This window comes from Guillardia theta (assembly GCF_000315625.1).
Source record: "Guillardia theta CCMP2712 unplaced genomic scaffold GUITHscaffold_49, whole genome shotgun sequence".
NCBI classification, from domain to species: Eukaryota; class Cryptophyceae; order Pyrenomonadales; family Geminigeraceae; genus Guillardia; species Guillardia theta.
This window is the reverse complement of record NW_005434625.1, coordinates 501,393-522,211: the sequence shown is the minus strand read 5'-3', so window position 1 is coordinate 522,211 and position 20,819 is coordinate 501,393. Positions and strand designations below refer to the sequence as shown.

Genomic DNA, 20,819 nt, shown 5'->3' with positions numbered 1-20,819 from the left:
CTGATAAGGTAGGGTATTTGGTAGTCAAAAGGGGGGTATCAAACTATCACAGCCATGTAAGGTACCCTGAGGATGGTGTAGTGCCAAATGAACTCCATGGGTTCTGAAACATTTGGGTGGGTAGTCCCTCACAAAGGGTTAATTTCAAGGGGTGGGGTGATCAAATGTTCAATTCCTGCCCCACTTTTCTATCGAGAAATGTGGGGTACATGACCCCCCTTTTGAAATAAAGGTTCCCTATGGTTGGGTTTGTGTGGGTCTGATCGTACGAAAGGGGGTTATATGATGAAGTCGGCATAAATTGGGCGTTTGAGGGTCCTACCGTAGGGTACTTTAATCGCTGGAAATGGTTGGGGTGGGTAGATTCAAATTTTCTTTCTTGAATCCGTCAGGCCACGTGGCCGAAGAGGGACGACGACAACATGGTGAGAACTCGGGCTGGATAGCGAAACATGAGCAGTGGGAAGGAGGAGGACGCGGCTGTGAGCGATGAAATCGATGTGACACAGACAGAGATATAATATGCAATCTCGTGCAATCCATTGGATGTACCTGTGTTCGTTGCATGCATGTTGAAAGTGCGTTTCGTTATCGATGACACAATCGGTCGTGTAGATTGTGATCTCGATGCTTTCCTTGCAGCTTTCAGCTGCACCCTGCTACTGCCTGATTCTAAAGATCCAGTGCTGTCTTATTTTTGATTTGATGGATAAAACCTTGGCACCTTCTATCAATGTTTGTTTGGCTAGCTTAACGCGGTTGTTCAACTGAGCCACAGTTTCGTAACGAATGATCGATTGTTGAGATGGGAATATGAATTACCCCATGTGCATTTGTCTTCTTGCTTTCACACTGCAGTTGAAGCATACTGCATTCTGTTGTCCAAACACTGATCCTTGTGATGCATTGTGGGATCGTGGGACCAGACTGAACATTTGGTGGATTCTTTGTGAATTCTAGACTTGTTTCTGAATTATTTTGTAGTGCTGTAAGAATTTTTGACAACACTAAGTATTCCATGCTTTAGGCCTCTGGTGTTGGTGTAGCAGATGACTGCGTCAGCGTCTTCAACGACTTGAAGCTTAAGCATAGCATGAAATACATCGTGTACAACATGAATGATAAGATGACGGAGATCCAAGTTATGAAGACTGGAGGCAAGGAGGCGACCTACGAGGAGTTCTTGAAGGAACTGCCCGAGAACGACTGCAGATATGGCGTGTTCGACGTAGAGTACACTGATCCTAAGACCAAGGCAAGCCGCAATAAGATAGCGTTTTTCATCTGGTAGGTGTTGGAGTGCTTGCAAGAGGAGCGTGTTGACAACTGTGCTTTCTCCAGGTGCCCTGACACCGCCAAGGTTCGCACGAAGATGATCTTCGCGTCATCAAAGGACGAGCTGAAGAAGCGACTTGTGGGCATTGCATGCGAGGTTCAGGGTTCGGATGCGGGAGACGTTGCTTTGGAAACTGTGAGTCTGGTTATAAGTGAAAGAATCTGCGAGCTGATTCAATACTGCAGGTTGTGGACAGGTTGCAGCAAATTTAAAGTCTTTCTTAGATTTTTTTTGTTTTTGTTCGAGTGATTCGCATATTTCGATACTAATAGATCAATTTGACCATGTGGTGACTTGCTGAGCTGTTTCATGTCAGGTTGGCAAGTTGAAATGACGCCACAAGTATTTTCGATCGCTGATCTGTGCAGATTATCATCATATTTGACCATGCTAGATATTTGCCATGCCTTGAGTAAGACACGTCGGTTACACACTCTCACTTTATCCTCAACCCTGCATTTTCACAGCTGCGAGCTGAGATTGCCTTATGAAAATCTGATATCCGTCTTAATGAGGTGTAGATACATGCATAAATAGAGTCAAGTCCTACGCCAGTGTAGGTAGGCAACATGGATCTCTGATAGGTGTTTGAGCTGTTGTTAAGGAGGTCTGATGCCTATTCCTCCATAAAGTTATGTCTTGCTGGGACATGCCGCATTTTCAACTTCTTCACGATCTTGCATTTCAATCATCCAGTCTCAGTGCAACTCAACGTCTTCAATCGGACGTAATTCCTCTTGCCCTGAACTCTCTTCATCCTTCCTCACTGCCAATCTTCTCTCCCTCGCTCACCCCTCCCTCGTCCACCCCTCCCTCCCTCCCTCCCTCCCTCCCTCTCCCCCTCGCTCGCTCCCTCCCTCTCCCCCTCGCTCGCTCGCTCCCTCTCTCCCTCTCCCCCTCTCCCCCTCTCCCCCTCGCTCCCTCGCTCCCTCGCCCCCTCTCTCCCTCGCTCCCTCCCACAGCCCTTGCATCTCTTGCAACAGCACCTCTTGTGACTGGTCTAAATGGGCCAAGTACCCCACATCAACCCTGATTCAGTTTGGTCCAAAGGGGGTGGGGTGGTGTTATTGTTCGACTGATTCCCGAGGCACGATGGTAGATGGGAGGGGAGGGAGAGGGAGGGGGAGCGGGGCAGAAGGACGAGGACGAGCGGGAGGTGGAGGAGGAAGATCAGTGACAAGGTCAGAAGGAGCAAGGACAGGGGCAGGAGCAAGGAAAGGACGTGTCTGTGTTAGGGAAGTTGACGCAAGGATAGGACGAAAGCCGTGGGAAGGGCCAGGGCATGGGGTAAAGAGGAGCATGGGACTGAATGGTCAGGGGACGCAGAAGTGGTGGCAGGATGAAAAGGGATAGGATGGAAATGTAGTAGCAAGTAGGCAGGAGGAACATGTGGCAGATTCGGCACCCTTTGCCATGAAACCAGACAGCGGTATCGTGGGCTACCTTGCTTTGAAGGACGGCTTCCGATGCCGTTGGTGGTTAGGAAGGTTTCTGAAGGACACGCGCGGTAAATTGGACTACTTTTAGTACTGCATGAACTCAGCAGCAGAGTTGGAAGGCCAGTGGCATCGGAATGCGTTCATGAGGAAGGATGCGGTGTAAGGGAAGAGGTAGGAGGTAGGAGTGCCGGAGTGACGCATGATAGAGGGTCGTTTTTCACCCTGAGTTTCTCGCAAGCATTGCTGAGTAGCAGGACGAGCGAAACGACACGATCGCTGCTCGTCCTCATGAATGTGACAACATGGTCGCCGAGCACGTGAGGGTTGGCGTGGGGTTATATTGGTGTCTGGATGAGGATGATTGTGCGATTGTTTCCTCCACCGCTCTTTCTGACTGGCCTCATCCTTTCACCAGGAGAAGACATACACATGCTGCAGGCGCGAGCTCGTGCGAGTGTGATCGAGTCAGCCCAGGAAAGATAACGAGGAGGGAGGAGAGGGGAGCAGCGGCTGCGATGGAAGGAGCAGACAAGGAGGAGAGCGCTGTGGAGGAGATAGCGGCGGACGTATCAAACATTGCTCTACAAGCAGGAGATGGGCGGGATGTTTCTCATCCTGGACCTGAGGATGTCGACGACGGCGGCAAGATCAGCGCTGTGGAGTTGCTGGAGAAGTGAGAACTATCTCCTTCACTTCCCTTCCTTGACCGCTCCAGTAAGGCTCGAGTACTTCTTCTCTGACCCGGAGTTCACGGACGCGCTGCGAAGTTTCTTCGAGGAGAATCAAGAAAAGTTTCAGTTCGTCGACGTAGGGATGGAGCAGCCAATCTCGTGAGTGCCCTGCCCTGCCCTGCCCTGCCCAGGCGGTGCCCGACTGATCCTCGTCGGCATCGTTGCGCAGGAACTACGATCTCTACCTCAAGTACACCAAGAGGATCGAGGACCTGCTGGAAGACTTCCTTGCCAAGAACCAAGTCACGCACGAGGACATCATAAACATCTGCATGGAAGGTGAGGTGCGCGGGAGGTGGGAGGAGGAGCTGATGCGATGGTGGAGCAGAGAAGCTGGAGGGCAACGCCAGCAGCTACTGCCTGGACTACATAATCGCGTCCACAGAGTATGAGGCGTTTATTCAGGTGCTCCTCCTCCTCCCCTTGCTCCTGCTAGCAGTTGCTCCTCCTCCCCTTGCTCCCCTCGCTCGGCTGCCTGCATGCCAGACTGATGAGAGAGGCAGATGATGAATGACTTCAACGCCATGTGCACCTTCGACGTCGGGGATGATGAGCTCATCGAGTTCTACCTGGAGGAGAGAAACCCCAAGGAGGAGGGCGGTAGAGGAGGCGCTGTAGAGGAGGAGCAGGAGCGTGCGGATCCTGAGGAAAGGACGAGGGTTGGAGGACACTGACAAGCCACGGGGGAGGAGGGAGGAAGGACATGATGATTGTCTTTCTGTTTACATAACTGTACAAGGAGAGCACAACTCTATCACTAACATGCACATCGAAATTTCATCTGTTCTTTCATGGCTTCCTGACCTGCAGCTTGCTGCCCCAGGCAGCTGCAATGACGCCGAGGAGGATGCCGTAGATGACGAGGAGGAGGACGAAGCAGAAGACGAACAGACGAGCTATCTGCTTCAGCACGTGGGAGTAGTCCGAGACCTCTTGGTTGATGCTACGAATGTCGCTGGACTGTAAAAGACAGAGCAAAGATCAGAATACCACCTTTCTCGTGCTCACGTTATACCCCTCCTTCCTCCCCTCTCCATTCTTGTCTCCTCTCTCTCTCCCCTCCCACCTCTCCCAACCTTCCTCCCTGCTCACCTGCATAGCGCTGAAAACTCCTAGCAGCTTGCTAGCATGCACCAGAGGCTCCACCTCCTTCTTCCTTAGGGGCTGCGGGAACTCCACGGAGAAAGCATCTAGCTTGCGCTTCTTGAACGAAGGCTGCCGTAGAACCGCCATCACTCCCTCCTCCTCCTCGATCACAGGAGGGAACAGTCGAGGGAGTAAGGCGCTAAGCACGCTCCTTAGGACCCCGCCATCCTGTATGTTCACCAGGCACCCGTACACAAAGAGGAGGACCAGGGCTGCTATGATGAGTGGGACGTTCCACAAGCTCGAAGAGCCGCAAGAGGCGTCGGTGACCGCAGGAGGGTAGATGAAATCTCGCTCCTCGGCCACGATGCTGCTCATTGTGCCATCCTGCGTCATCGCCTGCACCGTCGAGTCGATGGCGTTCATCAAGTACGTGGCAGCATACACGCTCTGCCCGTACGTGCAGACCCTGATGGCGGGCTGAAGGAGGATGACGACGCTGCTCGTGACGCTCCCCCCGACAAACTTGAGCTGGTTGCCGCAGAGCGTGAAGGCGAGCTGGCTGGAGCGGAAGTAGTTGACGACGTCGGCGCGAGGGAGAAGGAGCGCGTCAAGCTGGTTGTTGGCCAGCTTGTCGACGCATGTCTTGACCGAGTCGCAGACGGTGCTGGTGAACCCATACTGAAGGTCGAGATTGAGGGAGGAGGTTCGGTTGAGCACACCCACCTGCAAACCTGTGAGACAGAGGTAGAGGCCGGAGAGAGGATAATCAAGAGGATAGAAGGACGATGTCTGTCTGTCTGTCTGTCTGTCTATCTGTCTGTCTGTCTGTCTGTCTGTCTGTCTGTCTGTAGGGAGGGAGGGAGGAAGACAAGGAGGCTGACTCACAACGAAACCAGCGAGAGAATCGGCATCAGCGATGTTGTTGACAGCAAGTTGGTCACCGATGAAGGAAGTGACTTGACTTGAGAAGGTCCCGAAGACAATCAGACCAAAAATCAACCAGAAGATGCCGAAGAGTTTGCCGATCTCACTGACCGGGGCTTTGTCTCCGTATCTATGACAAACCATCAGAAAAGTAACACGCGGCGGCGGCGGAGGAGGAGGAAGAGGAGGATCAGGATCAGGAGGAGGAGGAGGAGGAGGATCAGGATCAGGATCAGGAGGAGGAGGAGGAGGAGGATCAGGATCAGGAGGAGGAGGAGGAGGAAAGACGCCAGATGAAGAGGCCTGTGGGAGAGTTGAACTGACCCGACAGTCGTCATCGTCACCATCGCCCACCAAAGGCCATCAATGACTCCTTCCGCGTAGAAGGGACGGAAAATCGTCTCGTTGGTCCACCTCTCGATGATCCAAATCACGTGTCCAACGATGAGGACGGTGAAGAACAAGGAGCAGAAGAAATTGACGAACTGAGGAGAAACTATCATCTCTGCGAGGACGGTGTAGAGAGAGATGGACTGGTCCTCGGACCTCACCACGACACTGAGACCGTCATCTGGCCAGAGCGAGGAGGTGCACAACCACTCGCTGGGCACATTCGTGTACTCCGTGATGACGGCAAGGTTGAAAGACCGAGAGTAGATGTTCGGAGGAGTGATGTTGTAGGACGAGAGGTCCGTTGCTGCTCCTTGCAGCTCTCTATGGGGGTTGGGCAAGACCTTTAGAGTTCCCTGCCAGCCCAGGCGACGAGTAACGTTGTTCAGCACTCTATACACGAAGCCTGCAAGGTTGGGATCAACCTGAAGCGTTCCCAGATCAAACTGCTGCTTCTCTAACGCGTCGCGGAAGAAGGAGGTGTCGTTCAGGATGGCAAACACCAGAGGACACTGCGAGCTCCAGGGGTAGCTGCTGGAGTAGGAAGCGTAGGCTGTGGAGGAGCGCAACGTGCAGTAGTGATAGAGCGAGTAAAACGCGTACTGCTCCTTTCCAATCATCCCGTTGCTCCCTTTGTGACCTTGATAAGGACCGTATGCGGTGGGAAAGTCCGCGAGCTTCCACTCCGTGAGATTGATGAAGTTGTCCGCATTCCTGTCTGCAAAGATCCGCTTCCTCTCGATGAAGGTGACCACTCCATCGTCGTTGAGGTCGTGATCCGCCCACGACGCCCATCCTTGAAAGTTGCCCCCAGCCGACGTGCTCTTGTCATAGAGCGATAGGTTGTACTCCCAGCGCTCCAACACTCCATTTCCGTTGATGTCTGCAAACACCCTGAAGTAGTGCTCCTCCAAAGAGATTCGGGTGGAGCCATCCAGGTCAGCGTTCTGCTGATAAAACAGCTCCTCGCCTGGTTGCGGTTGTCTGGTCCTTGCAGACGACCAGCCGTTGGCGATGTACAGGCGAAGGAGAAGGTTGTTGGCTGTCACAACCCACACACTGACCGTGCTGTTGTCAACGAAGACTCCTCCGAGGGGGCCCATGGCGAGGGTGTTCTCGTTGTCGATGGGTGCTGGAGCCGTGCTGGAGAGGAGGAATGGAGTCCAGAAGTGCCTGAGGATGACATACTCCTCGTAGCTCAACAGCCCGTCCTTGTTGAGATCTGCGATCGCAAACATCACGGACGCGTTGAGGAAGTTGGCGTCAATCATCTGCTTGTTCGGGATCTGAGAAAAGAAGCCCTGCTCCAACTCGCTCATCGACAGGTAGCCAGCCGGGTGCCCGGCGCTGCTGGAGTCCAGCTGGCGGAACTCGTCCGGGAAGACTGAGCAGTTGAGGTACTTGGGGATGACGCCGAGCTCGCTGGTTTCATTCAGGAGGGGCCCTGACGTCACTTGGATCGGATCTCCGATCGGATATTGCAAGTTCCACACGCATTGCATGCAGCAGGACATATACTCGTGCACGTACTTGTCGGCCGGGAGGGGGACGATGGAGCATGTCCCTCCCGGACACTCGGAGTCTGCAACACACGCGTGCCACTCCTTCGAGCCTCCTGAGCAGATCTTTTGAGCACCCGAAGCATTCGTAAGCTTGTACCACTCCCAGGGGGGATGGGGCATGTGCTTGTTCCAATGGGATGCAGGGCATTGAAAAATCTGCCGCCAGTCTCCAGGGCGGAAACAATCAGTAGCGTCTTTGCAGCAAAGTCCAGGAGACCCCTGCGCTGTCGATGGAGCGGGTATCCATGTTACCGCAATGCTGGCGATCGCAAGTAGCGCTTTCACTGTCATGCCTGGAAGCAGCGTTTGCGAGGACTAATCGGTGGAAGGGAACAATTGATAGTCCATCATCGTGAAATTATGACCATCTCTGGTTGACCACTTGCTGCCGAACGGCTGAAATGAATCAGAGTGAGAAAACGAAGAGAACGGTTCAAATCCAACAAGAACCAAGTGATGTACATAAGTTCCATCATGCACACATGTATGTCTTGTACGTTCCATCATGCACACATGTATGTCTTGTGGCTATCATAGCTACAACCCATTAAAATTGCATTTCCAACATCTAATGTTCATTCACTGCTTCGGCATCCTTGTACTCTCCTTCTTTCTCTCCATCTCTTTCTCCTTCTCTCGACTTCCGTTCATCTATCTCCCCATCATCTATCTTCTTCCCCGCTTCCTCCTCCTCCTCCTCCTCCGCCTGATCTTGTTCCGCCTGCCCATATCCTGAACCGGCGCTGAAACTATTTTGCTCCTACCACCCTCCGATGTACCACCCCGGAAAATTATACCCCACCCCCCATTCCTCTTTTGTGATCTGTACCCCCACCCCGTTTAATACCACATCGTTACCCCTATTCTCCGTGAATGTTTCGATAAATTCACTGCCACCACCCCAGAGTTTCTCACCACCTAACCCTACCCTGCCTGTCATCATCAAATTCTCTGAGGCAGACTTGGTGGATTTTGTGGTATTACTACCCCATATCTACATCTCAAATAGGGGTAGTATTACCTTCAAAAGTAGGGGTAGTTTTCCCAAGTTTTTATGCCCCCACCCCTCCTGAACTAGGCAGCAAAACCTCTGAACCCTTGCCCTCTATGCAGATCCTACCATGGGCAGTAGGGGGAGGAATGGCGATGCCGGGAGATGGCAGATGGGGCAAGGAAGGAGGAGAACGGTGTTGGAAGTGATAGGCGGGAGAATGAGCAGGATGACTTGCCACAGTTCGGGGCGAGCAGGGAGGAGTCGTGGATGGAGGAAGTGCGAGAACGAGGCAGGTCACGAAGACGATTCTTGTCAGAGGATGAGGAAGGACAAGGATCGAGGGGGTTGATGAGAGAAACATCAGGAGAAGTTAAGGAGTCAAGGAAGAGAAGACAGAAACAGGCAGGAAGGCGTGTAGGCAGAGACAGGTCTACACGTTAAGGTTTGCAGGGTTGAGAAGGGAGGAAGTAGTCATCTGCATCACAGCAGGGCAAACAGGGTGAAGGGATGCGGGGGTGTAGAGTAAGGCCGCAGAAGATGATAGAGATAGAATGATCATGGAATGGGAATAGAGATAGAATGATCATGGAATGGGAATAGAGATAGAATGATCATGGAATGGGAATAGAAATAGAATGATCATGGAATGGAAATGAGGAGGAGATGATTGGCTTGCCTGGGTGGTCAAGTCTGCTGTCTCCATTCCGCACGTTGAATGGGGCTAATATGAGCTTTGACTGTGTTCGTGTGAATTGGTTCATCGATGAAGCTTGCTGATGTTAGATTGCTGCGGTCTCATCGAGCTGACTATGGTGAAGGAGGGCACCTAGATGAGCTAGAGGGCAGCAACCATGAAGGCTTGCGCAGAGTTGGATTGATCCTCCTGCGACGCAATGAGCGGGGACGGGTCAAGTGCGAGAGATCCTGGGGTGCGGGGAGAAGAAGCGGAGCTGAAAGGCTCGAGTAGTCCACAAGACTCCGGTAAATAGCATGCATCCTCCGCAGAGCAGACGCCTTGTCACAAGGCTCTTGCAAGTCCTGCCAGTAACATGTTCCCCAGGTGCCAAAGTGGGAGAGGCAAGCACGCTGCACCAAGTGGATCAGCCTATAACGATGGTCGCTGGGGTGGGAGGGATCGACAACAACGAGAACGAGGAGGAAGATCATCACGATGAGGTGCTTGCTGCTCATCGAGAGATCGTTCAAGAGGATCAGGAATGGGAGAAAAATTGGCTAGACTTCCTCGACAAGAAGGGGATCCCCCACCCGCTGAAGATACCGGGGTTGTGTGGGAAACCTGTAAGGCCCATTCTCCTCTTCCAGGAAGTTCTGAAACATGGTGGGATTAAGATGGTGAGTCATCTTCTCAGGAATCATTTCGTTCCCTGACTTGATGCCTGGCTTTCCAGTGCCTGAAAAAAAAGGTGATGAAGCAAGTAAGTCTTGTGCTCCTTTGTTGCGGTGGTCCAGAGAATGTTTTGTTCTGATCTGTTTGCGGATGGATAATAGGTTGTGAGTTCCATTCAGACTGGTACGAACAACGAGAATTTCAGGTGAGCACTGTTGGACGATGACGACGTGCTGAAAGCTCTCTCTAGATCCACAGTTCATAGAATGAAACGATTTTATTGGCGATACTTGTATGACTTAGAATTGAAACACCGGGTATGCGCGATTGTTTTGATCGAAAGGTCGTTGGAGTCACTTCAACTCGTAGAACTGCAAGAACGAAAAGGAGGATGGCGACGAAGGGCCGGGATTTAGCCCGCAGAAGTTGAAGGACGAGAACCATGGCAGCAGCAGCATGGATCAAGATTCGAATGCTGCTGAGCACAAGGTCAAGCGATGCACAAGGATCCAGCCCCAAGAGGATGCGGAAACAGAGTTGACCCCAGAGCGCCAAGAATGGTTGCAGCAGTGGAGAGATCACATGAAGGTGTCCGGACAAAGCAGCGTCGTCCCCTACATGGCTGGCAGGAAACTGGACATCTTCCAGCTTCATGGGATCGTGACGAACATGGGGGGGATGGACGAAGTGACGAAGAACCGAAGGTGGCGAGAGGTGTGCAGGATTATGAACCTTCCGGAGAGCGCCAGCGGGACGCTGAAGTTCCACTATTTCCGTCTTCTGTTTCGCTTCCATGGCGCCGTCCATGAGGCTGACAACGAGACTGACGCAGTACTGGACGAGTCTGTGCTAGAGGATGAGAGCTGGAACGATGGTATGCCCGATACGAACTTCCTCCTTCAGTCATGTGTGAACAAGTCTCGGAAGCTCACAAAGGACGGGAAATCTTTAGAGGAGCAGGTGGACAAAATCTTGTGTTTGATCGAGTCGCTTCCTCAAAATGATTTCTCATACTCCGACACGTTAGTGGAGATGTACTCAAGGGATTTGAATGTGGTGGATCAGAGCAATGTCGGCCAGACTTCAGCTTCTTTCCTGGCAAAATTCCATGAGTTTGAGGAATTCTCCAACGTGTTGGGACGGAAGACAAGTCAGTTGAAGAAGAAGGTAGAGAAAGAAGTCCAGGAGTTCCAGAAGGGGGGTGAGAAAAGATGTCAGGCGTCAGCTCCAGGGTCGTCGGGACGGAGCCAAGAGAGCGAAGGGTCCAACAAGCGCGAGATGATCCCTCTGTTCAGAGATGGGCCGAACTTGTACTGTGAAGGGGACTGTGTGATCCTCAATTCGGAGGGTTCAGATACTCCGTTCATAGCACAGCTCCTCGCGTACGACAGGAAGAGCGACTTCCTTCATGTCAGGTGGCTCTACAAGTGCGAGGAGGTGCAGAAGACAAACAGGAGTGCCCTCTACCACTACCGAAAGTAAGCTCCTTTCCTCCCCCTCACGTTGTCGGTGATGTTGATTTTGTGCAGACGGCACGTTCCCGACCATGATGTAGCCTACACCAAACCAGCTTGGAATGCAGAGCACGAAGTTTTCTTCTCTTTGCACATGGATAAGGACGTTCACCGCAACACCGTTCTCGGGCTGGTCACCGTGTACTTCACCGAGGGGAACCCGATCGACCCGCACAAGTACCTGCGGTCGGGGGAGTACTACTGCCGAGCCGTCTGGGACCCGTCGGAGGAGCACGTCTTCCACTTCAGCGAGAACGATTTCAAGGAGAGCATGCGGACAGCGATAGACGAGGAGCTGGTTTTCAGCCCCTACCCCTACCCCCTCACCTCCTCCTTCTCCTCCATCTTTGGGCACGACGAGACGGGCGAGGCGGACACGATGAGCAGCTCGATGCGCTACCTGCACTCCAATTCTGAGGTGAAGGATGAATGGCTGAAGGAGGCCGGGGCCCAAGTCAGCGAGCGCGTGCTGGAATGTGTTCAACACCGCAAGTACCGCAGGGTTGAGGTGAGAGCGATCGCCAAGGCCATGGCCATGGAGGACGAGCTGGATGACTGTTGCTTCTCCTCGGAGGATGAGGCCGCCTTCGTGGACAAGAAAACATCGCGCTGCCCGCCCGCGGGCTGCGTCTTTGACTCGGTCCCCTCTGGGCACACTCCTCAACCCAAACCTAAGGTGCAGGAAAGGTGGAAGGCTCTGGAGTCCTCTGAGCCTTCCATGTGCACTGACTTCGACGCCTGGCACGAGACCATGAGGCAGATGTGGAACGCCATGCTGGAGAGGAAAGGAGCCAGGAGGGAGCCGCCCAAGGTCACTAGACCTCAACGACTCTCCTCCACCTCTCGCCGGCCCCCGACCTTGGAGTCTCATGACTCGCAGGTGGACAGTCGGTGCCTTGAGCTGGTGGCTTCGTTCGACGCCCAGAGATTCGCGCTTACGGTTGACAAGAAGGCAATGGACCAGCTGCCGCCCGGCTGGGATCTCAGGGTTGACAACCCCATCTTCAGCCCAGGTGGCCCCTTGCCTGCCACGTCCTTCAACTCCCCCGAGGGAGAGAGCTTTGACTCCCTCACTGCTCTAATGCGGAAGTTCCACAAGAGTGCCGAGCAGGGAGCCCACAAGCAGCAGGTCAGCCAGCTCGTCGCCCCATTCCTAAGGGTCCAGATGAGCATGGCTACCACGGAGCTGTATGATGGGAGCCAGCCCGGGGTCCGATCGCTCTTTGAAACTCTCACGCGGCGCTGCGAGGGGGAGGAGGAGAGCGGGAGGGACACTTTGGATTCCCTTGTTGACATAATCCAGCAGCTGAAGGCTAGGAAGACCTCCCTGGAGGAATCCTGCAGAGACGCGCAGAGTCTGCACGGTGAGCTCCTGTGCAGGAACAGGCAGCTCAAGGAAAGCATGTCGCTTCCTCGCACGAAGTTCGTCTTTCAAGAGAAGCAGATAGGAGAATCGTGCAAGATGAAGCAGCCCGAGTATCATCTCAAGACGCTGAGTGATGGAAGAACCGTCAAGGTGTATCATTCCCCGTTGCGGGCAGAGACGAGCAGAGATCGACTGGTCACATTGAGACAGCACATACTCAACGGCAGGACAGCGATAGATGTTAATGTTGACAAATTCAAGCAAACGACCAGGTCACAGGAGCCCAAGGGGGAGATGAAAGGCAGCGAATACCCCAAGTTGAAGAAGCGACTCGTCCCGAAAGACAAGTCCAGCGATGATGACAGGGCCACAGAAATGCTGGATGCTGTCAATTCGCCCGGGGGTGGCGATGGAGCCGTTGCGGATGACTCTGACTTCTTTCCCCTCCCAGCAGAATCCTTGGGGGATCGGATCCGAAGGAGGGTCTTCCACGAGGCTTCCTCCTCCTACAAGACGATCGAGGGAAAGATCGTCGGAGTTCTGCCATCGAAACTCTCCGGATTTCGTGATTCCCACACGGGAAAGCCAGCAGCTCTATGGAGGATTCGATACGATGAGGGGGAGCTGGCGGAAGACCTCGAGTTCCGGGAGGTCTTGGAAGGGATCATGGCGTATAGATTAGCGTCGTCGCCTTCGTCTGTGAAGGAGTTCATCGACAAGAAGATTCTCAGTGATGCGGATGACTCCGAAAAGCACGAGTGGGTTGGTATGAGGGTGCGGCGGGCTGTGTTGGATGAGAATGAGAAGCCGCTGGGTTTTGCGGACGGTACCATCAAGCAATGCATCTCGTACTCCGACACTTCCGCAGACAGTCAGGGCGCCAGGATGTTCCGAGTCGTTTACGACATTCCTGAGATCGGGTGCGAAGATTTGAAGGAGGAAGAGGCGAAGCAGGCGATCGAAGCTTTTCTGAAGTTGCCTGACGCGAGGGCGGATAGTTTTGCTCACAACGGTGACCTGTATGTGGGTCGAAGGATCAGAAGGAAAGGGTTTGTCAAGCTCGGAGTGGATCAGGGGCAGGCTGACGGCTACGTGGCTGAGTGGCTGCAGAGCGACTTCTGTCGTCTTGGGAAGCGGAAGAAATGCTCTTCATGCTTGTGGAAAGTCGTTTACGACCGGAAAGAGCTGGAGTTTGACTACCTCAACGAGTTCCAGGTGAAGGAGGCCATCATGATCCACGAGCTGGCGGAGGGGAAGCGGCCGGAGGACGGGACGGAGGACTGGTTCACGTTTGGATGCAAGCACATCGGGAAGAGGGTGCGGAGGATAGTGGTGCTCGAGGGAAAGGAGAAGGCTCGCAAGGTCGACGGGACTGTACGAGGCTGGCTGCCTGCCACAGTCTCAAACTACTTCCGCAACGACGACCCGAGCGACCCCCGAGCGCTGTGGAGGGTAAAGTACGACGACGAGGTAAGTCGGGCAGCGCTGACCTTTGCTGCTCGTCACTTTGAGAGCTGCAGGATATCGGGGAGGAAGACCTCGAGCTGTCCGAGCTGGAGGAAGCGATCGAGGTGTACCATACCGACACCATCGTGAAGCCCAACGGCCAAGAGAAAGAGGAGGAGCGCGCAGATCTGACTGGTCAGAGAGTGAGGAAGTTCTTCGCTACCTCGCACGGAGAGCAATCGGTGGATGGGATCGTCGCTGGACCGGTAAGGAAGGAAGCGAAGCCGACGGACTTCGGGGGGGAGGGAAGGAGCAAGTCTCCCTTGTGGACGGTCAAGTACGAGGACGGGTTCGGAACAGAACACCTCGAGGAGTCACAGGTCAAAGTCACGAAGCCGATCGCTCTGCCAGTTTCTGATCGCAATGCAGGTGCTGAAGGCTGTTGAGCTTTTCAACCAGAAGGATGCAACTGCAAAGGTTGAAGAGAATGCAGAGGATGCAGAAAAGCAGGAAGCAGGTGGTGGGAGACAGGAGTTAATCAGGACTGATGATGATTGTAGCTGAAGATAGCGATACGCACGAGTGGTATACAACAGGGAGCAGGTTTCTTCCTTCTTCATCACTCTTGGCCTTCCCTTCCCTCTTCCTGCTCCTGCTCCTGCTCCTGCTCCTGCTCCTCCTCCTGCTCCTGCTCCTGCTCCTGCTCCTGCTCCTCCTCCTCCTCCTCCTCCTCCTCCTCCTCCCTCCACTGACAGAGATGGTCATCAGCTATATCGGGAAGATGATTCGCCGGTCGGTGACGGACTCCGAGGGCAACAACCCCATGGAGTGCAACGCAGAGGTCATCGCATGGCTTCCGGCGAGCGAGTCAAACTTCTTCATGTGAGACAGCAGACAAGACCTGCCAGTAGGACCTGACCTGATCCCTCAGCGACGATGACGTCACCAAGCCTGCGGCCCTGTGGAGAGTGCGATTCCAGGAGCTCGGGTGTGCAGACTTGGAGGAGCACGAGGTATGGGTTGCCCTAGCCTCGCATTTCTTGACGCCTTTCCTGCAGATCCTTGAGGGGTTGGAGCTGTACGATCAAAATCAAGAGCAAGAAGTGAAGCAGGACAAGGAAGAGATGGCCAGTAACGACAGTCCAGAGAAAGGGAGCGATCGGGAGGAGGGAAGCGATAGCGAGAAAGAAGGGAACGACCAGGAGACGAGGAAGAGTCGACGTCAAGCGAAAAGGAAGAGCAGCCTGAGCAACGGAGAGGGAGCGAGCAAGGCTGAGGGAGCCAAGAGACTTAAGTCCGACTCAAGTAGCAATGTACAGTAAAGACAACATGTAAGCTCACGTGACGAACTCAGTAAACTTGACTCAGTGACTCGAAACATGGGCCCGGCCCCCCGGCCCCCCGGCCCCCCGGACTTTGGTAGCCAGTCTGGTAGCGGTCAGATGTAACCGTTAGAAAACTGAAAAATCAACTTGAACGATATGGCGTGTTGAGACTTTGAAGCTCTCAGATTTGAAATATTTATAAACATATTTGAAAATTGATTCAAATCTTGAAACCAGCATGTCAAAATTGGGGCCTCCAGGCATGGTGGGGAAGGACGCTGCTAAAGAAGCGAATGACGAGCTTCGGAGGTAACGGGGAGGACGAGAGAGTGTATGTGGATGGAGGAGGAGGAGGAGGAGGAAGAAGAAGAGGAAGAGATAAAGCATGCTCAAGAGAGACATTCAGAGTTCATAACAGACCTCACGTCGACTACCAATCCTGTTACCCCACCATTGATTCAAATTTTGGTCCTGGCATGGCTGCGTTTGTGCATGATGTTTGTCATGCACAACAGATCTGTCGGAAGTCAGACGACATGTCTACATGGGATATGTCCTGATGACATGTCTACATGGGATATGTCCTGACGATCCTATGACCTGCTTGTTACAGGTATCTGTCGGTCGCGTTAGATCAGCTGGAGGATTGTAAGAAGAATCTGGCTACTACAACCAAGATCAAGAACAAGCTGTTGGCAGATCTGAACAAGTGCAGGAATGATCTCATGGATGCTCAGTCCAGGGCAGAGAAGCTGCAAGAGCAGAACAACGAGGCTCAACGAAAGCTTACAACCATGCACGCCTATATGCTGAAGTTGGAGAAGGTGTCAGCATTGCTAGGATGTAAACTTGCTCATGAGTGCCCTGCGCAGGCCAACGATGAGATGTTCACTGCATTGAAGGAGACTGAGAAAAACTTTCCGATCGAGGTTTCAGCGGGAAAGGGGGAGCTTGATAGTGCACAACGGATGAAGGACCCCCCGCCTGTGCGTGCGAGCAGCAGCGAAGTTTTACCGACGATTGTGGAGGAAGGCCATGAAACTGATGAGAGCGAAGGGAAGGAAGAGGAGGAGGGAGGAGGAGGCAAGAGCCTGCAGCATGTGGCCAAGTTGAAGCGAGTCTTGAGAGAGTCGAGAGATCGAGAGCTTGAGCTCTTTCAGAAGAATCAGACTGCCCTGTCGGCGTGCCGGCAGATGATGTCGGACCTCAGGCTGTGGGTAGACGCGTTCCGAGGAAAGAGCCACCTGATACAGGTTGTTCCACTCGTTCTCCTGCTCGATCTTGTTGACTTGAAGGAATTCAAGGGGGAGAGGGTGGAGGGAGCGATGGACAGGGCTGGGGATTTTGAGCACGTCAAATCCTCGTTTGCTGCCCTTTGTGACGCGATTGGGGGGAGTTTGGATGAAGTCTGCAATGCTGTTCATGCCGTTGAAGACTCTTTGACTCGTCCAACCCCCGAGAATCATGAGAAAGGGTAACGATGATACTAGTGCTCGTGATTGAATGATGATGACTTGCTTGTTAGTGATGCCACTTCTTTGATCAGTCAGTTGACATGAAACCTTATAACACTGTCCTTGCAGTCTCAATCAAATGGTGGTTGCGAGGACTGGCAAATCAACAGCCCCATCAGAACAAGTACCAGTGTTTATCTCAGCCCTCTCAGATTCCATCGCTTACCTCTCAACAAGACACGATGGTTGTTCCTTCATCCTGCCAACAACAACACCCTGACTCCTGCATCTCAAGAAATCTTCCGAGACATGCTCAGCAGAAATTCCCTGCAGGGACGAAGCGTGGTACACCATCAGTCCAAGATCCACAAGGTCGTTGCAGACGATAATCGCCCTTCGCTCTCCTCTCCTCACGTCTACCAGCAGGCTCGCGTCTTCTTTGCGTGGAGAGACTTCAAGTCTTCCCTTCGGCTCTCTGCAGAAAGACTTGAGATGAGGCTGACCTGCAAGCCTTGCCGGCTCTACTTCTCCAGGTGAACATGCTCTCTCCGCCCTCGCACCCTCAGCCGGTTGCCGTCAGGTGGCAGACGTCGGTCGATCTCGTCAAGGAGCGCCAGGCCGTCTTCTCGTCTGTTGACTTGCAGAGAGCCTTCACCGGCTGGCGATGCTGGGAAGAGGCGCGGGCAAGCTCTCCCCTCCGGTGGGTCTGGATGCTGCTGAGCAAGCAAGTCTCCATCCTCCATCACCGCAAGACTTGCGTGCAGACTCGCCTATATTATCGGCTATTGAGGACTGAGAATGAGATGCTGTCCAAGTTGCAGCTCAACAAGTCCAAGTTCTGCTTCGACAAGTGGCTGGCAACTGTCAGCAGGAAGCAGGTCATGCTTGCAGCTATCTGTCTGAGGATGATGGTGGTGGAGCAGGTTGGGAGGAGGGCGGAGCAGGTGCGGGCGGGGCAAGCGATCATGATCGTGTTCGGCCGATGGAGGAAAGTCGCCAACGTGATGGCGAGGAGCAGGGGGAGAGTCACGAGAGAAGAGGAGGAGAAGATTGCGAGAGCCAAGGTTGCTTTCTCGTTTCCTTGACCTCCTTCTTGAAGTTTTGACGTCCGAGGCTGTCAGGCCGCCGTCGTGAGCTCCTGGAGTTTCGTCACTCAGCTGCATGCGGCGCAGAGGCAGATGGATGAGTTGTGGCTCCTCTCCTCCCGCTCCTTCCGAAGGAACGGCGTCCTCCTCCTCCTCGTCCTGCAGAGCTGGGCTCGCTGGTCCCGTCAGTCCTTCATGCTCGCTGAGTGGGAAGAGGAGGCGACGAGGATGCAGGAGACGAGGAGGAGGAGGACTGGGCAGGAGACTGTCCGCAGGTGGTTTGAACTGTCTATGATCTCCCGTGCGGCTTCCAAGATGCTGGCGAGAAATCTGCGAGCCATGGCAGCAGAGCATGTGCTTGCATGGAGCGCCTGGGTGACAAAGAGCAAGTCGGCGAGGTAGACGCTTCGCTCTTCCTCTTTGTATGCTTTCAACCAATCCTCCCTCCTCCCTCCTCCCTCCTCCCTCCTTCCCCCTCCCCCTTCCCTCATTCTTTCCTGCCTTCCTGCTTTCTTGACCCCCGATCAGTTCAGTTCGCTTCCTTCCCCCTCCTTCTCTCCCCATGCTCTTTTTGTTTTCTCTTCTCACGAACCTTCAGATCTTATACTTCGTTTCGTACCCGCCGCTCCCTCCGAGTTAGGATGGCGAGGTGGACGAGGTACAAGACGGTGATGAAGAAGCTGAGGAGGAGGAGAGTCTTCCTAGCCAGCAGCAGAGACATCAGCACGCAGCACCTCGTACTGTGTGCATGGAGGAAGCAGGTGGAGGAGGCGTCGTGGAAGGCCTCGTCGCTGCTGTTCGCATCCTCAGTTCACCGAAGGCTCCTCTGCTCCCGCTGCTTCCTCCTCTGGTCCTCCCAGCTCCTCTTCCACCTCAAGGCTCTCCTCCGGCTGCAGACTTGGTGGGCTGAGCACAAGCTGCTGCCGGAGAAGAGCGCCAGGGAGGGAGAGAAGGAGGAGGGAGAGAGCACGATCCTGTCCGGCAACACAACGGCAGGCAAGTGGATCAAGTCCATGAGGGCACAGCAGGGGAAGCTCTCCCGAGCAGGAGGAGAGGAGGCAGAGGCTAGCAGGGAAGGAGGAGGAGGAGGAGGAGGCAAGAGACAGGAGCGCGCTATCCTCAAGTCTCTCCTCATTGGCTCCTTCACCCGCTGGGCGGACATCTCCTTCCTCCGCGTTCACCGGCAGGCGCAGATGCTCCTGTCCTTCTGCCGCGGCAACTTCGCGGACAGGGAGAAGACGATGAGGACCGCTTTCCGCTCGTTCCTGCAGGACTCCAGCATGCGCTCTGTGGCCTCTGTCTGGTCCCCTCCTGACCGGGGGTTCTCCCTGCTCCGCGAGGCTCCTCTTGACCTCTCCTACGACATGGTCCCGCAGTCAGCCCGGGGGCAGGCGGAGGAGGCGAGGGGTGGCGAGGTCCTGTTGGACAAGGAGCTCCTGGAGCTCGAGAGCGACTGCTCGAAGCTGCAGAAGATGCTATCTTCTGAGCCAGCCGTGCCCAGCAGGACGAGGACGACTGAAGAGCTGCCTGCTCCCGCTCCTCCTCCTCCTCCTCCTGCTACGATGCCTTCTCCTCCTCCTTCTCCTCCTGGTGCTCAAGATGGGAGGCTGAGGGACACAGAGGTGGAGCAGGTCATCTCGACGCCGCGAGGAGGAGAGGATCAGCGGCTCTCTCGTCTGGTGAGGATCGCCAACGAAGTTTCTCCTCCCCCCGGGGCCTCGAGGCAGTCAAAATCGCCAGCATGGGAGCTCGCGATCGAGGAAGAGATCGCAGCACACAGGAGAACGGCGATGCTGAGCGACAAGAAGGGCTCGAGGCTGACGGAAGTGGCCGAGGAAGCGAAGGAGGCGTCAGAAGGTGGGAGGTCGTCTTTGGCCAGGGCAGGACGAGCAGAGCAGGGAGAACATGGTGGAGCAGGTGGTGTCTGTGGAGGGGAGAGAGGAGGAGAAGGTGGTGTAGGGGGGAAGCTGGAGGAGGCAGTGGTGCAGGAGGTTCAAGCACTCGAGGTCGAGCTCCGCAGCCTCTCCAAGGAACTCTTCACTCTCGTCCTCCCGATAGCTTCCTCCTCCTCCAAAGCTTTCTTCATGCGTGAAGTCGCATGCTCCCGCATCGACTCCTTCCTCTCTCGGCAGGGTAACTCGCATGCTTCTGCTCCTCTCTACTTCTTCCTGTCCCCCTCCCCCGCCAACATGCCAACCTTCCTCCCTCCTCTTCCTCCCTCCCTCCTCTCCCTCGCGTTCCTCCCTCCCTCCCTCCCTCCTCCCCTCGCGTTCCTCCCTCCCTCCTCTTCCTCCCTCCCTCCCTCCCCCCCTCGCGTTCCTCCCTCCCTCCTCTTCCTCGCGTTCCTCCCTCCCTTCTCTTCCTCCCTCCCTCCTCTCCCTCGCGTTCCTCCCTCCCTCCTCTTCCTCCCTCCCTCCTCTCCCTCGCGTTCCTCCCTCCCTCCTCTTCTCCCCCTTCCCTCACTCGTGCCTGCAGGGGGCATGTTCCACCGCCTCCTCCTCGAGCTCGGCTTCGCTCTCTGGCGGATCTTCGTCCTCACCTCCGACACCTCCAACAGGGTCCGGGTCCTCTTCTCCCGCGAGCTTTCTCCCTCACTTTCCCTTCATCGCTCCTCTCCGCTCGCCGGCAGGAACCTCCTGGTCCCTCGCGTCAGCTTCGGGGCCTTGGACGAGGGCAGGAGAGTGAGTGGAGGAAGCATCGCATGGGAGGACACTCGAGAGCCGACGCCGAGGAACGGATGAGATGAAGGAAGAGCAGGAGGAGCAGGAGGAGGCTGGCAGGAGTGGGCAAGGGAGGAGGAGGGGCAAGGAGGAGGG

At 54.6% G+C, this 20,819-nt stretch overlaps 4 protein-coding genes across 4 annotated transcripts; 3 read left to right on the top strand and 1 right to left on the bottom strand.

The window, feature by feature from the left end:
* Positions 1 to 422: 422 nt before the first annotated feature.
* GUITHDRAFT_140898 (hypothetical protein) lies at positions 423 to 1,548 on the top strand (the record flags this gene model as incomplete). Its single annotated transcript, XM_005829975.1, has 4 exons — positions 423 to 425; positions 1,028 to 1,287; positions 1,342 to 1,471; positions 1,522 to 1,548. 4 exons carry the CDS (start codon positions 423 to 425, stop codon positions 1,546 to 1,548), a joined length of 420 nt encoding a protein of 139 aa, XP_005830032.1.
* Positions 1,549 to 3,492: 1,944 nt separating this feature from the next.
* On the top strand, positions 3,493 to 3,914 carry GUITHDRAFT_60444 (hypothetical protein; the record flags this gene model as incomplete). The annotated part of the gene is made up of 3 exons (XM_005829974.1): positions 3,493 to 3,605; positions 3,676 to 3,785; positions 3,832 to 3,914. Coding segments are annotated over 3 exons (306 nt in total), but the record flags the coding sequence as incomplete, so codon positions are not given.
* Positions 3,915 to 4,214: 300 nt separating this feature from the next.
* GUITHDRAFT_164008 (hypothetical protein) lies at positions 4,215 to 7,869 on the bottom strand. Its single transcript, XM_005829973.1, has 4 exons — positions 5,844 to 7,869; positions 5,481 to 5,649; positions 4,599 to 5,318; positions 4,215 to 4,466 (listed from the first exon to the last, which is right to left on the bottom strand). Exons 1-4 carry the CDS (start codon positions 7,760 to 7,762, stop codon positions 4,296 to 4,298), a joined length of 2,979 nt encoding a protein of 992 aa, XP_005830030.1. The 5' UTR covers positions 7,763 to 7,869; the 3' UTR covers positions 4,215 to 4,295.
* Positions 7,870 to 9,358: 1,489 nt separating this feature from the next.
* On the top strand, positions 9,359 to 20,744 carry GUITHDRAFT_140895 (hypothetical protein; the record flags this gene model as incomplete). The annotated part of the gene is made up of 23 exons (XM_005829972.1): positions 9,359 to 9,446; positions 9,526 to 9,818; positions 9,875 to 9,901; positions 9,975 to 10,018; positions 10,064 to 10,130; positions 10,183 to 11,291; positions 11,343 to 14,163; positions 14,214 to 14,519; positions 14,569 to 14,656; positions 14,700 to 14,742; positions 14,908 to 15,021; positions 15,071 to 15,152; positions 15,198 to 15,444; positions 15,725 to 15,773; positions 16,078 to 16,938; positions 17,048 to 17,102; positions 17,252 to 17,290; positions 17,345 to 17,451; positions 17,499 to 17,796; positions 17,842 to 17,982; positions 18,040 to 18,401; positions 18,602 to 20,136; positions 20,479 to 20,744. 23 exons carry the CDS (start codon positions 9,359 to 9,361, stop codon positions 20,742 to 20,744), a joined length of 9,042 nt encoding a protein of 3,013 aa, XP_005830029.1.
* Between the last annotated feature and the right edge of the window lie 75 nt (positions 20,745 to 20,819).